Source organism: Phyllopteryx taeniolatus, chromosome 6 (genome assembly GCF_024500385.1).
Source record: "Phyllopteryx taeniolatus isolate TA_2022b chromosome 6, UOR_Ptae_1.2, whole genome shotgun sequence".
Lineage (NCBI taxonomy): Eukaryota > Metazoa > Chordata > Actinopteri > Syngnathiformes > Syngnathidae > Phyllopteryx > Phyllopteryx taeniolatus.
The window spans coordinates 23292333-23305142 of NC_084507.1; the positions used below are offsets into that span (position 1 = coordinate 23292333).

Here is a 12810-nt window from a genome sequence, read left to right on the forward strand (position 1 = left end):
CTTTCCTTGTTTCCTCATTTCCTTGTTTCATTTTGGGGCAAAAAAAGTATTTTAGTAATCAATAAAATGGATTTCTGAAATCAAAGATGTTCATTCTAGAAAACAAATGTTTTTATATATTAGTCATTTGTCAAAGAAGAAAAAGATTTCAAAAAATTCTAGATCGTATTTTGCGACGATTGCTATTTTTTTCTTTTTAAGAAAAAGGTTGAATTCTTTGTCAAGGGTGAGGACATGTTTTCAGTTTCTTCTTCCAAAATCATCCTAAGGCAGAAACATTGATGAAATTCAACGTATTGTCATGATATGCGTTTATTATTTCCACCACGCCCGCGTTTACGTTAAAGCGTTTTGTCATCTTTGGGTTAGCATAAAATTATAATCTTCCCACTGAAATGCAGTCCAAAATGATTCCTTGAGACTTCCTGTCTACACCCACCTTAATTTAGCATTTTTGTACGGACAGGAAGCTCCGAGAGTGCACCTTTAATGTTGCGTTCAAGGGAGGATCGCTTCTTTACGGCTTCGGAGAAAAGCTGTCTGGCAAGCGTCGATGGCTACGAACAGTCGCTAAGCGTTGTGAAGTTGTTGCTCGCCGATGCTTTTGCCGAGCGCATCCGGGTTGGCCAGTGGGTCCAAGTCCGCAAATAGGTTGAACCACGCAGACAGGTCCTTGGATGGTCCGGAACAACTTGCTACGGGGAAAGAAAAAGAAAAAAAAAGCAATATTCATACTCTGGGAAGAAAGTCCGATTTTTTTCCAGAAGAAAGCTTACGAGGAATACGTTTTCTTGGGAGGAAAAGTTGGATCTTTGGTCCTTTGAGAGTAAAGTAGTCATTTTACGAGAAAAGTCAGATTTTAACGGAAATAAAATGTAAGATTTTGAGGGGATTTTTTTCAAATATAGTACTAATCAAGATTACTTTTATCGGGAAGTAAAGTGACAAAGTTCTGGGATTTTTTACGAGAATTGTAATTGTTTGAGAAACAAAGTCGGACAGTATCAGGATTTAACAAAAACAAAGCAGTAATGTTACTACAAGTCAGATTTTTATCGGGAAGAAACATTTTTGTGGGATTTTGTTTTAGAATAAAGTAGGAATTTTACATATAGTAAAGTCAGATTTGATCACAATTGTGTCTTTTTTTGAAAAAAAAGAACTAAGTAGTAATGTTATGTATATTATCAGGAAGTAAAACATTTCTGAGATTGTTTAAAAAAAATAAAGTAGTACTCGTAAAAGAAGTCCGATTTTGTTGTGGAAAAAAACAATTTGAGATTTTTTTCGAGAATAAAGTAGCAATTTTATGATGAAGTTGGACTGTATTGGCAACAAAAGGTGTCTCTTTCAAGAATATTGTAGTAATCTTAAAAAAAAAAAATAAAAAATTTAAATCAGAGAGATCAATAGGATTTTTGAGGGTTCTTTGTAATAAAGTAGTAATCTTACGAGGAATAAAGTTGGATTTCTTTTGAGATTAAAGTCGTACTCCTATGAGAAATAAATTTTATGGGGAAGAAAAGTTGGATTTCTTTTTCACCCCAGAATAAAGTCATCGTTTGAGAAATATTTCTCATTATGTGTTAGCGTTAAGCTAACAGAATTTCGGAAGACAAAGTTAATTGGTTTGTTCTGAATCCACGTATAACTGTTTGCTTTGTTTCCAGTAAACTTCAAATTTGCTGTAGCATTGAACAGCTTGAAACAAGCACCTCTTTTTCCAAGTATTGTTTGCTATCTACCAAACTAGTCGCTCACGAAGGACAGAAAAGACATCACAGTTAGAAAAAAACTAAAACATTTTCCTTGCAACAAAGCAAAAAAATATACATACAAAAACAAAGTGCAATACAATCGAATAAAGCCAACACCATTGAGAGAGTTTGAAGGTTGTGTACCTTTCAGTCCACTGGCTCCTCGGGGGTGCTCCGTTGCCGTGGCGACAGGCTGCGAGCCGGCCCCAGCCCCCTCTGAAAGAGTCCAACAATTGGCTACTGATCTCCTTGCAGTTTGACTTTCTTGTGTTTACCTGAGAGCTGAGCAGCAGCAGACTGCAGCGTGTTCAAGTTGCGGTCCAGGAGCTGCGACGGCAGAAAAAGCGAGCGGGGGTCCGCGGCGGCGGCCGTGCCGCCCCCGGCGTCTCCGAACACCGGACTCCACTGCGGGGGCGCGGGGACGAGGTCGTGAAGCGACACGCCTCCCAAGATCTCCTCCAGCAAGGCCGAGGCGTCCTTGTCCTCATCCGCGAGCTCCCAGCGTGAGACGCACGCTTCTCCGGTAACTGCAAACGCAGGATAGTAGTAAAATAGTACAAGCAGTTATCTAGGTATACGACACGAGCTGAGTAATATCGGAAAAACAAAAGCTGCATCATTCGGTGGCACGCTGGTCGCTGTTGCATTGCCTTGTGACACTCACGGATATTTTGAGCAAAATTCTTCGCCTACGACACTATCCAAAGTTAGTAAATTAGCATATGGTCGCCATCACGTGACTTTGAGTTCGGAATGGAACTAATATCAAAACACACAACAGCCCTCCTCCTCGTTTGGCGGGACCAAATACACATGTACATGAACGATCTCCTGTTATTCATTGGTTTAAAAGAAAAAAACTAACATTTGTACCTGATTATTATTAGTCTGAATTGCAGGTACAGTACATTTACACGACATCTCATCTCTATCTCATTGGTACTTGTTTTGTGTAAAAAGGCATCTTATTATTGGACCAGTTTAATATAAAACGCAATTATATATAATATACATAAGGGGGCCCTTGCTCCAACTTTCTATCAGTTTGGGGGTCCTTGGTCTGAAAATCATTGAAGACCCCTGATGAAGTATAATATTGGTTATCGGTTTGGAGAAGCAGCAAGTTATCGGTTATTGGTATCCATAGGAAAAAACACAGTTATCGTGCATCTCTAATTAGAATTTTTTTTAAAAACATTTTAAATTCAACGGACATTTATTATTATTATTTTTTTTTTTTAACTATTATGGCTTCTTCTCAGCATTTGTATCATTTCTATTATGCTCTATTCCATTTGTACCTTCTTGTGGTGTACTGCTACTGTTTTCATTCCCCAGCGAGACCAATCTAGAAAACAGAAATATACACGATACATTTTATTTGATCAAATAAAAGAGTCATGTTCTGTTTTTTTTTTGCGATGAACATACTCTTCATGTGTGGACTTGTCTCCTTCTTTTGGCTCCGCTTTATTTTTTTTCCTCTTCTTCTTGCGCCTCGACGGCTCCTGTCAATTTGTCATCGGATGGAATAGTAACGCGAAATATGAAATATTTGACATTCACGTGACGTTGACCGGACCTCGTAGCGCGGGCAGCCTCGGAGGTTCTCGTGGATGGCGGCCATGGTGTGAGACGTCTTCTCCCAGAAGTGCAGCAGGGTGGTCTGGAGGGACGCGAGCCAAGCATGTGGGACCGCCAGCGAGTTGTGAGAGCGTCGGTTGTACCTGGTAGGTGGCGAGCATGTGGGACAGCAGGTTGCAGCGACTGGCTCCCAGCAGGTCCACCTTCTGACACACGTCCGTCTTCAGCTGGTCAAAGATGTGCTTAGTGGAGCGGACCTCTGCCTGGACCTGATGCGCACCCACGAAACGTCAACCAAGTGTTATTTAATCACGTCTTCCCATTTGGAAGGCTGCCCTCTAGTGGACATTTTTGTAAAATCCCCTGTGGAAAGAGTGCATTATACATGGAGGTTCACTCATTTGACAACATAGGCCTTTGTTGAAATCATAACACTGGCCTTTTCTTTTTTATAAACTAACATTTTTACAACATTTTTTTGGTTCATAAGCTAACAAACCAATATCTTTCAAACAAACTCAACTATCTGTTTAATTTGGTTGATTGGTCTGCTGTACTGGCCGATTTATTTATTTATTTATACTTATTATACTTACTGATAATTTAACATTTATACATATACACATGTACATATATATACACACACACACACACACACACACACAGTGGGTACGGAAAGTTTTCAGACCCCCTTAAATTTTTCACACCGTTATATTGCAGCCATTTGTTAAAATCATTTAAGTTCATTTTGTCCTCAATGTACACACAGCACCCCATATTGACAGGAAAAAAAAAAACATAATTGTTGAATTTTTTGCTGATTTATTAAAAAAGAAAAACTGAAACATCACACAACCATAGGTATTCAGACCCTTTGCTGTGACGCTCCTATATTTAACTCGAGTGCTGTCCATTTCTTCTGATCATCCTTGACATGGTTCTACACCTTCATTGGAGTCCAGCTGTGTTTGATGATACTGATTGGACTTGATTAGGAAAGCCACACCCCTGTCTATAGAAGACCTTACAGCTCCCAGTGCATGTCAGAGCAAATGAGAATCATGAGGTCAAAGGAACTGCCTGAAGAGCTCAGAGACAGAATTGTGGCAAAGTACAGATCTGGCCAAGGTTACAAAAAACATTCTGCTGCACTTAAGGTTCCTAAGAGCACAGCGGCCTCCATAATCCTGAAATGGAAGACGTTTGGGACGACCAGAACCCTTCCTAGAGATGGCCGTCCGGCCAAACAGAGCGATTGGGGGAGAAGCGCTCTGGTGAGAGAGGGAAAGAAGAACCCAAAGATCACTGTGGCTGAGCTCCGGAGATGCAGTCGGGAGATGGGAGAAAGTTCGAGAAGGTCAACCATCACTGCAGCCCTCCACCGGTCGGGGCTTTATGGCAGAGAGGCCCGACGGAAGCCTCCCCTCAGTGCAAGACACATGGAGTTTGCGAAAAAAAACACTTGAAGGGGTCTAATGAGACCAAGATAGAACATTTTGACCTTCAATTCTAAGCGGTGTGTGTGGAGAAAAGCAGGCACTGCTCATCACCTGTCCAATACAGTCCCAACAGGGAAGCATGGTGGTGGCAGCATCACGCTGTGGGGGTGTTTTGCAGCCGCAGGGACAGGGAGACTAGTTGCAATCGAAGGAAAGATGAATGCGGCCAAGTACAGGAGGGATATGCTGGACGAAAACCTTCTCCAGAGTGCTCAGAACCTCAGACTGGGCCAAAGGTTCACCTTCAAAAGAGACAATGACCCTAAGCACACGGCTAAAATACCGAAGGAGTGGCTTCAGAACAACTCCGTGACTGTTTTTGAATGGCCCAGCCAGAGCCCTGATTTAAACCCAATTGAGCATCTCTGGAAAGACCTGAAAATGGCTGCCCACCAACGTTCACCATCCAACCTGACAAAACTGGAGAGGATCTGCAAGGAGGAATGGCAGATGATCCCCAAATCCAGGTGTGAAAAACATGTTGCATCATTCCCCAAAAGACTCATGGCTATATTAGCTCAAAAGGGGGCTTCTACTGAATACTGAGCAAAGGGTCTCAATACTTATGCCTGTGTGATATTTCTGTTTTTCTTTTTTAATAAATCTGCAAAAATTTCAACAATTCAGTTTGTTTTCTGTCAATATGGGGTGCTGTGTGTACAGTAATGTGGGGGAAAAATGAACTTAAATGATTTTAGCAAATGGCTGCAATATAACAGAGTGAAAAATGTTAGGGGGTCTGAATACTTTCTGTACCAACTGTATATATAACCTAATTTATGACCTAATTTATACTTCTCTGCTTTGCGAGACAAACCCCCGATTGAAACCCTAATTTCAAACCATAACCCAGGCCTAAAACATCAACCTAAGCTTGAAACCCTACTTTAAAATCTTGGTTTGTGACACTAACTGAGCCTTGAAACTCTAACCATGATAGCCTCGTCCTTGTTTGAAACCCTGACTGTAGGCTTCAAATCCTACTTGAAAATCCAAACTCTGGCTAAATTGAAACCCTAACCCTGACTTGAAAACCTACTTTGAAACCCGAGTTCCATTGCCTAAGCATTGTTTGAACCCTGACTCTGACTTGAACTTTTTGTTTAAAATCCTAACCCTGGACCCAGATTTCAAACTCTCATCCTGACTTGAAGCCCTACTTGGCGCACAACACAAACCTCCTCCTGACCTTGCGAAACTTGTCCATCTGCTTGCGCGTGTCCGGGTCCAGCTCGGCCGAGACGTCCTTCATCCACAACAGAGCTCCCCTGTACTCTGTGCGGCTCTTCTCCATGCGCTTGACCGTCAGCCACGTGTCCGAGATGGCTCGGAAGCGGAACGTCTCCACCTCCTGGTACAGGCGGCACAGAGGCTTCCTCAGCGCCGCTCTACCGGGGTTAGGTTGCGACCGGGATTAGGATCGGGATGATTATTAGCGTGGCGGCGGGGACGCGAGGCTGACCTCTGCTGGGAGGAGAAGCAGAGAGCTTTGCCGGTGGCCTGCATGATCTTTCCCGCCCGGCTTTTGTCCTGAGAGCCCCGAGAGCGCAGGAAGCGACCAAGCTCGTTCTCCTCCTGGGAAAGGACTGTACCAAAAAAAAGAGAAAAAAAAGAAGTGGGCTTTGTGAGGAAAAGATCACATAGATCGGGATTTATCTAGTGATCAGGGAGTAAGGAATGAGCGAATGACTCCAAACGCAGAATCATTCGCTCATTCCTTACTCCCGAATCACTAGATGGAGATTTTCATTTAGTAGACTTTTCAATGACTACAACGGAACCTTAGTTTTCTCCATTTTATTTTGTTCTCGTTTTCTTACAAAAAACTTACTTATTACTAAGCCATTCATATGGTCTGACATTTGTTGAGTTGAAAACAGTGGAACCTCGTTTTTCGGAGGCCCAAGTTTTCATAACGATTCAGTTAGTTTTCGTGCATCTGCTCGGTTTTCGCACAAAAAAACCATAAGACTCAATCCTTCATTTTCCGGATGTTTATAAATAGACTTTTTAGTGACAACTGATACCTCGGTTTTCCTATGACCTAGTTTTCATACAATTCCATTATCGATACATTTTTTTCTCTCTCAATTTTCATCGATCTGCTTGGTTTCCGTACAACAAATGTGTGCCTCGGCTATTCATATTGTAGATTTTTATTCCGCAGACTTTTTAGCGACAACAGTGGAACCTCATTTTTTGTAGGCCCAAGTTTCGCAACTGTTTTCTTCTAAATTTTGTCCCAGTTTTTGTACATCTGATCGGTTTTCATAATTAAAAAAAAAAAAAAACAACGAAGCCAATCATAACGTCTTATTTTTATTTAGTCGACTTTTTAGTGACAACAGAGGAACTTCGTTTGTCGTAGGCGCATGTTTTCCTACGATAGAGTTAGCGACAAATGTTTTCGTCTAAACGTCATTTTTCGTACAAAAAAATGCATGACTGACATGTTCATATCGTCTGATTTTTATTTAGTAGACTTTTTTAGTGACAACATTGAAACCTTGTTTTCCGTAGGTCCAAGTTTTCGTACAATTCAGTTGGCAACAAATGTTTGTCTAAATATTGTCAGTTTTCGTACACCTGCTCGGCTTTCGTACCAAAAAACGCATTGATATTGTCTGATTTTTATTTCGCAGACTTTTTAGTGACAACAGTGGAAGCTTGTTTTTCATAGGCCCAAGATTTCGTACAATTCAGATAGTGAACATTTTTTTCGTCTAAATTTTGTCACCGTTTTTGTACATCTGGTCGGTTTTTGTACCAAAAAAGAAATTTGACTCAGCCATTCATTTTCAATTTAGTACACTTTATAGTGACAACAGCGGACCCTGGGTTTTCGTCCGCCCTAGTTTTTGAATGATTCGTTTTTCAACAAACCTTTTGGTCTAAACTCGTCTGCTACGTTTGCGTACCAAACACATATATGACTCAGCCGTTCATTTCTTGGATTTCTGCCGTCTGTTGAACCCTTAGAATTCAAGAATTTAAGAAAGAACTCATAGCAAAGTACAAAAAAAGGCTACTTTCTTTCCCTTCCTCGCAGTCTTCCATACCATCAAGACTCCTCAATAAAAGGTTCATTTATCCACTTCACTGGTCATTTGTATTTATTTTTACACTGTAATATGTATGTAAAACCGTAGTTATTCTCTACAAAGCGTATTTTTGTTAATGCTTTGGTTGTCTGGAGTGGATTAATTGGGTTAACATTATTTCCTATGGGAAATACTACATTGGTTTTTGTACGATTCGGATTTAATCAAAGTTTCTGGAACGGATTCATCACGAAAACTGAGGTTCTAATTGATGCTATGTTAAAATGAATTTGATTACTCCCAAATTACTTCACATCAACTTTTGCATCGTGGACTTTTTTTTTTTTAGTCAGAGGAAATGATGATGATGTGGTGGCACCTACAGCAGATCCTCCTCTGGTACTGCTCGATCACCTTTAGTAGCTCCATGCACGTCCTCTGTATGGAGTGGAACACCTAAAAAAAAAATAAAAAAGACAACTATGAAAATGAACATGCATTCAATGGCATGTTAAAATTATGTTTAGAAGACACAAGTTGTCACTTTTCAATATCAAATCTGCACAGTGGAATTTCTAAGGTACAATACAATCCCATGCTAACCCTCGTTTGAAACCCTAATCCAGGCTTGAAATACAAATTTCAAACTAACACTGGTTTGAAAACCTCATTTGAAACCCCTAATCCAGGTTTTAATCCCTACTTTGAAACCCGAACCCTTGTTTAAAACCCTAAATCAGGCGTGAAACCTGAATTTGAAACCCTTACCCAGGCTGGAAATCCAAACTTCAAACCCTGCTTTTAAAATCTAACCGAGGCTCGAAACCCCAATTTCAAATCCTAACCTAATTTGAAAACCCAACATAGGCTTGAAATCCTACTTGGGCACCCAAACCCAGACTTGAAACCTTAATTTCAAACTGTAACCTTTTATTTTTAAAACCATACCCCAAGGTTTGATCCCACTTTAGAACTTTAACCCAAACTTGAATTTGAAACCCTAACATAGGCCTGAAATCCTAAAACGGGCTTCAAACCCAACTATGAAATCCTGACTGCGGTTTCATTACCCGATTTAAAACATTAACCCTTGCTTGAGACCCTAACCCTGTCCTCAAACCATACTTTAAAAACCTAACCATTCTTTAAAGAGGGGCATTTTATGGAGTTTTAGACTTCAGATTCAACTGCATCCATTTACCACGATTTTGCCTTTAGCATCCACTTTGTAATCCGCTTGTTATTACGCGAGCCAAGTGCAAAATTTTGAGTCGTCAATGAAGTTATGTTGTTAGAATGTGGGAGGAAGGTGAAGTACCCGGAGAAAACCCACACCAAGCACGGACGCCCGTGCTAGGCGTGGGTTTTCTCCGGGCACTCCGGCACGGGAGCAGTCGACCTCCAGCTTGGCGTCCAAGTCGGCGTCCGAGGCCACCACGTGCTGGTCCTCCTTCTTGCCGCTCGCCCTGATGAGCGTCTGCTTGGTTTTCCAGTAGCGCTGCTGGAAGCGGCTCACCACCGACCGAGAGTCCTGTTGGCCCGGGAGCGCAAGCTCCACGGGGTTGCCCGAGGAACCGCTACACATACATACATACACACACACACACACACACACACACACACACACACACACACACACACACAATGGAATCAGGAATAGCTAAATGTTACTACATACTACGCTGATGATGACATGTACTCACAAGTTCCCACCTTCCATCTTTTATGATGATCTGTGGGGAGATTAAATCATTGTTGTTAACATACTAATTATTTTCAATAAGACTACAATTCAATCAAACTATTAACCAAGGCTTTTACTTTTAAACCTTAACCCAAACTTCAAATCCTACTTTCAAACCACAACCCTGTATTTTGAAAGCTTAATTTAGGCTTCAAACCCTACTTTGAAATCCTAAACCACTTAAAACCAAAAGAAAAAAACCTTACATTTCAAATCCTTGCCCCAGTTCGAGACCCCACTTTGAAACTTTAACAAAGTCGTTTAAACCTAATTCTAAATTCTGTCTTGAAACCCCACTCCTGGCTTCAAACAGTATTTTCAAAATAGTATTTTGAAACATTACCTCTGACCTGAAAGCCTAAAACGGGCTTTAAACCCTACTTTAAAACATCAGAAAACTCCATACTGTACCTACTTGAAGCTGCACTTTCTTCACAGATGTCACGTCGGTCGTAAAATGGAATTTTGGCATAAAACCTCAAACAACCACTCAAAGTCAAAGTCGACGCGCATATTGCTAGATGATGTAAAAACGTTTGTTCAAACTGAACAACAAACTATGAAGCCAGCTCACCGGCTGGCGACGGAACAGACGACGACGAACATCGACTGTAGCAACTTGTCGTCTGCATGTGAACCTAATGTGAGACGTAAAACAACAAATACAAGACTTGCGAAGATTCTAGCCTGACGAAACTCCACATTGTAAACAAATTAAATTCTTATAACAAGCTAATGAAGCTAAACCTAAATATTCTTCTTTGATCGTTAAAGCGTCACTTTTTGGCTTGCTATCGCCCCCTACGGTTCCGGAGAGTCACTAAAAGGCTATAAATGTTGGATTTGGGAGGAATTACTAATGCATTTCAGAGTTAAGCATATCACATGGGCTCATTATATCGTATTCGTTTATCTTGTATTAGTGAGGGGTCGGTTAATTGCTCTTCTTCGTCGGTTAATGGGTGACTTATTAGTACACGAGCGCCCCCTAACTGTTCAGGAGGACCACCGAAATGTCCACTTTGCGGCGGTAACAGAAACATTACATTTAGAAACAAATAGCTGTTTAAATTTGAGTTTACTGTAGAGGGATTATCATTGTATTCAATTGGAGAAGGATCAATATATTTATGATCATATTGGCGCAGCACGCTGGTCGTCACGACTCCTAATTGATCGTGCACGCGCTTCGCACGGCGATGACAACACACCACAAGCATTATTTTTATTTATGTATTTATTTTTGTATTAGTTCACATTAAATTACACGTAAATAGTTCAAAAATCAAGTGACGGGTGTGGTATGTACGGCACGAACATGCAGAGCATCGCGCTATTCACGCCACCATACTTTATTCGCACACATAAAGAATGGATTTGTAATATAATATGGATAATCATAAATATCCATACATTAATTCGTATAAATATAAATAAAATACCTCGCTGCGTTGTCCTTAAATTGTCACGATCATCTGCCTCCACCTCCTCCTCATCACCAGCATCTTCATCAAAACCGCATCCCTTTTTGCGCCGATGACGTCATACAAGCAACACCCCTCCCTCGCCTTCCTCTCCTCTGATTGGTTGTTGCAACCCACTGTTCGTCTAGCGCAAACAAGATATAAGAATAATCATAATAAGCTATTTGTGTCTGTGTTGGGAAAACTGGTTGGACTGCGTGCAGGTGAGCAGCAGTGATGGATGACGTCATCATATATCGTGTATTGCAGGAAACTGCTTTATTAAAGTTTTATATACAAAAAAAAAAACAAAAACAAAAAAACAACATCCTCCAGCCACCATCCAAAGCTCAAAAGGATGAATTGTGACAAACCAAATCGTTTTCCTTTACATTTCCTCAATTTGTTTGTGGTGGTTATTCTGTGTGATGTCATCACAGAAGGGTGTGATGATAACCATACAACAGGTTATTGACCATATGCGACATATGGATCAGTCAGTTCATCATAAGCAATACAATTGAATATTGATGACACTCGCTCTTTAAGTTCGCCAGGTCGATGCTAACATAGCAGGTAACACAAAAGCAGTGAGTAGTTTTACTTTGTTAGTTTTATTGTACGCTTTCCCCCCCCCCCATTGAAATTATTTGGATTTCACACAATTTATGTGAATTACACATTTGTAACAAATTGTGTGCACATTAATATACAATATATACCATTATTTGGTTCATTTATTTTGAATGGACCACACAAACATAAGTTTCAAATTAGATTTTCAAGCTAGTGTTAGAGTTTAAATCCAGTTTTAGGGTTTCAAGCCTTGGTTACGACTTCATATTTGCCGATTCACAGATTTTTTGGGGGCAACCTATCCTCCATTATTTACTGAAAATCTCAACTATTCAATGTTTTCGTACTCAAATATAAAAATGGTGCCATGCAACTATGTTGAAGTGAGGGGAGAAGCTCTGTTTAGTCAGGCCCATAGCCTGACCTAATACAAAAAAAAAAAAAAAAAAAAGGACTTTGCCACCATCTCGTGGCTTTTATCGACAATTAAAACCTTTTGGTTGGGTGTCAATTTTCCCCAACCCCCGACTCACTCATCCAATCACAGATCTCGGACACCTTCATGGTCTCACAGTCAGTCGTATCTTGTAAAACTCTTGCACGTTACACAAGTGCAGGTTTGCTACAATACATATTGCAAAGCATTCCCTCCTTCAGTAATTGTATTGCATGCTATTATTATATACTGTAGCCAGTAGCAAACCTGCACCCAACTATTATAACTATAGCGTTGATAACAAAATGCATTGCTTTGCCGTCGTCTTGTGCAGTCTTGGTTGAAGTGAGTTGAGGAGCTTCATTTAGACAAAAGTCGTGATTCGCCGCCATCTTGTGGCATCTATAAGCAATTACAAACCCTTAAAGAGAAGTGGCAGTAGGGGGTTCAACTCTATCAATCGTATCTCAAATCTTTTTACCCATTGAATGGAAATGCCATTAATCCATTCCAGCCTCCCACCAAAAAAATAGTCTTTTCTAATGAGAATACTGTAGCACTCTATAAAATTGCATTTTCTAAAACCATTCAGTAGTGACACAATCTAATAGAATCTGAAGAATTGAGCAGTTTTTGTCACACTTTTTGCTTCAATTGAATAAACATTGTGCGGCTCCTTCTAATGTGTGCGCCTTGGCCACCTGGGGGCA

The 12810-nt window shown here is 40.6% G+C and overlaps 1 protein-coding gene across 1 annotated transcript; it reads right to left on the minus strand.

Moving 5' to 3' along the window:
* Positions 1-294: 294 nt before the first annotated feature.
* On the minus strand, positions 295-10572 carry ica1 (islet cell autoantigen 1). The gene is made up of 13 exons (XM_061777468.1): positions 10041-10572; positions 9585-9614; positions 9281-9458; positions 8265-8337; positions 6303-6426; positions 6030-6228; positions 3485-3610; positions 3340-3423; positions 3189-3265; positions 3059-3105; positions 2033-2284; positions 1902-1973; positions 295-695 (listed from the first exon to the last, which is right to left on the minus strand). Exons 2-13 carry the CDS (start codon positions 9599-9601, stop codon positions 571-573), a joined length of 1374 nt encoding a protein of 457 aa, XP_061633452.1. The 5' UTR covers positions 9602-9614; positions 10041-10572; the 3' UTR covers positions 295-570.
* Between the last annotated feature and the right edge of the window lie 2238 nt (positions 10573-12810).

Excerpts from the sequence above, each read along its gene's own strand:
- ica1 (XM_061777468.1), bottom strand. Across the intron at positions 3,424-3,484 it reads ACATGCTCGCCACCTACCAG|ACCACCCTGCTGCACTTCTG; the intron begins GTACAACCGACG and ends GCGTCCCTCCAG. Across the intron at positions 3,266-3,339 it reads GAGGCTGCCCGCGCTACGAG|GAGCCGTCGAGGCGCAAGAA; the intron begins GTCCGGTCAACG and ends ACAAATTGACAG.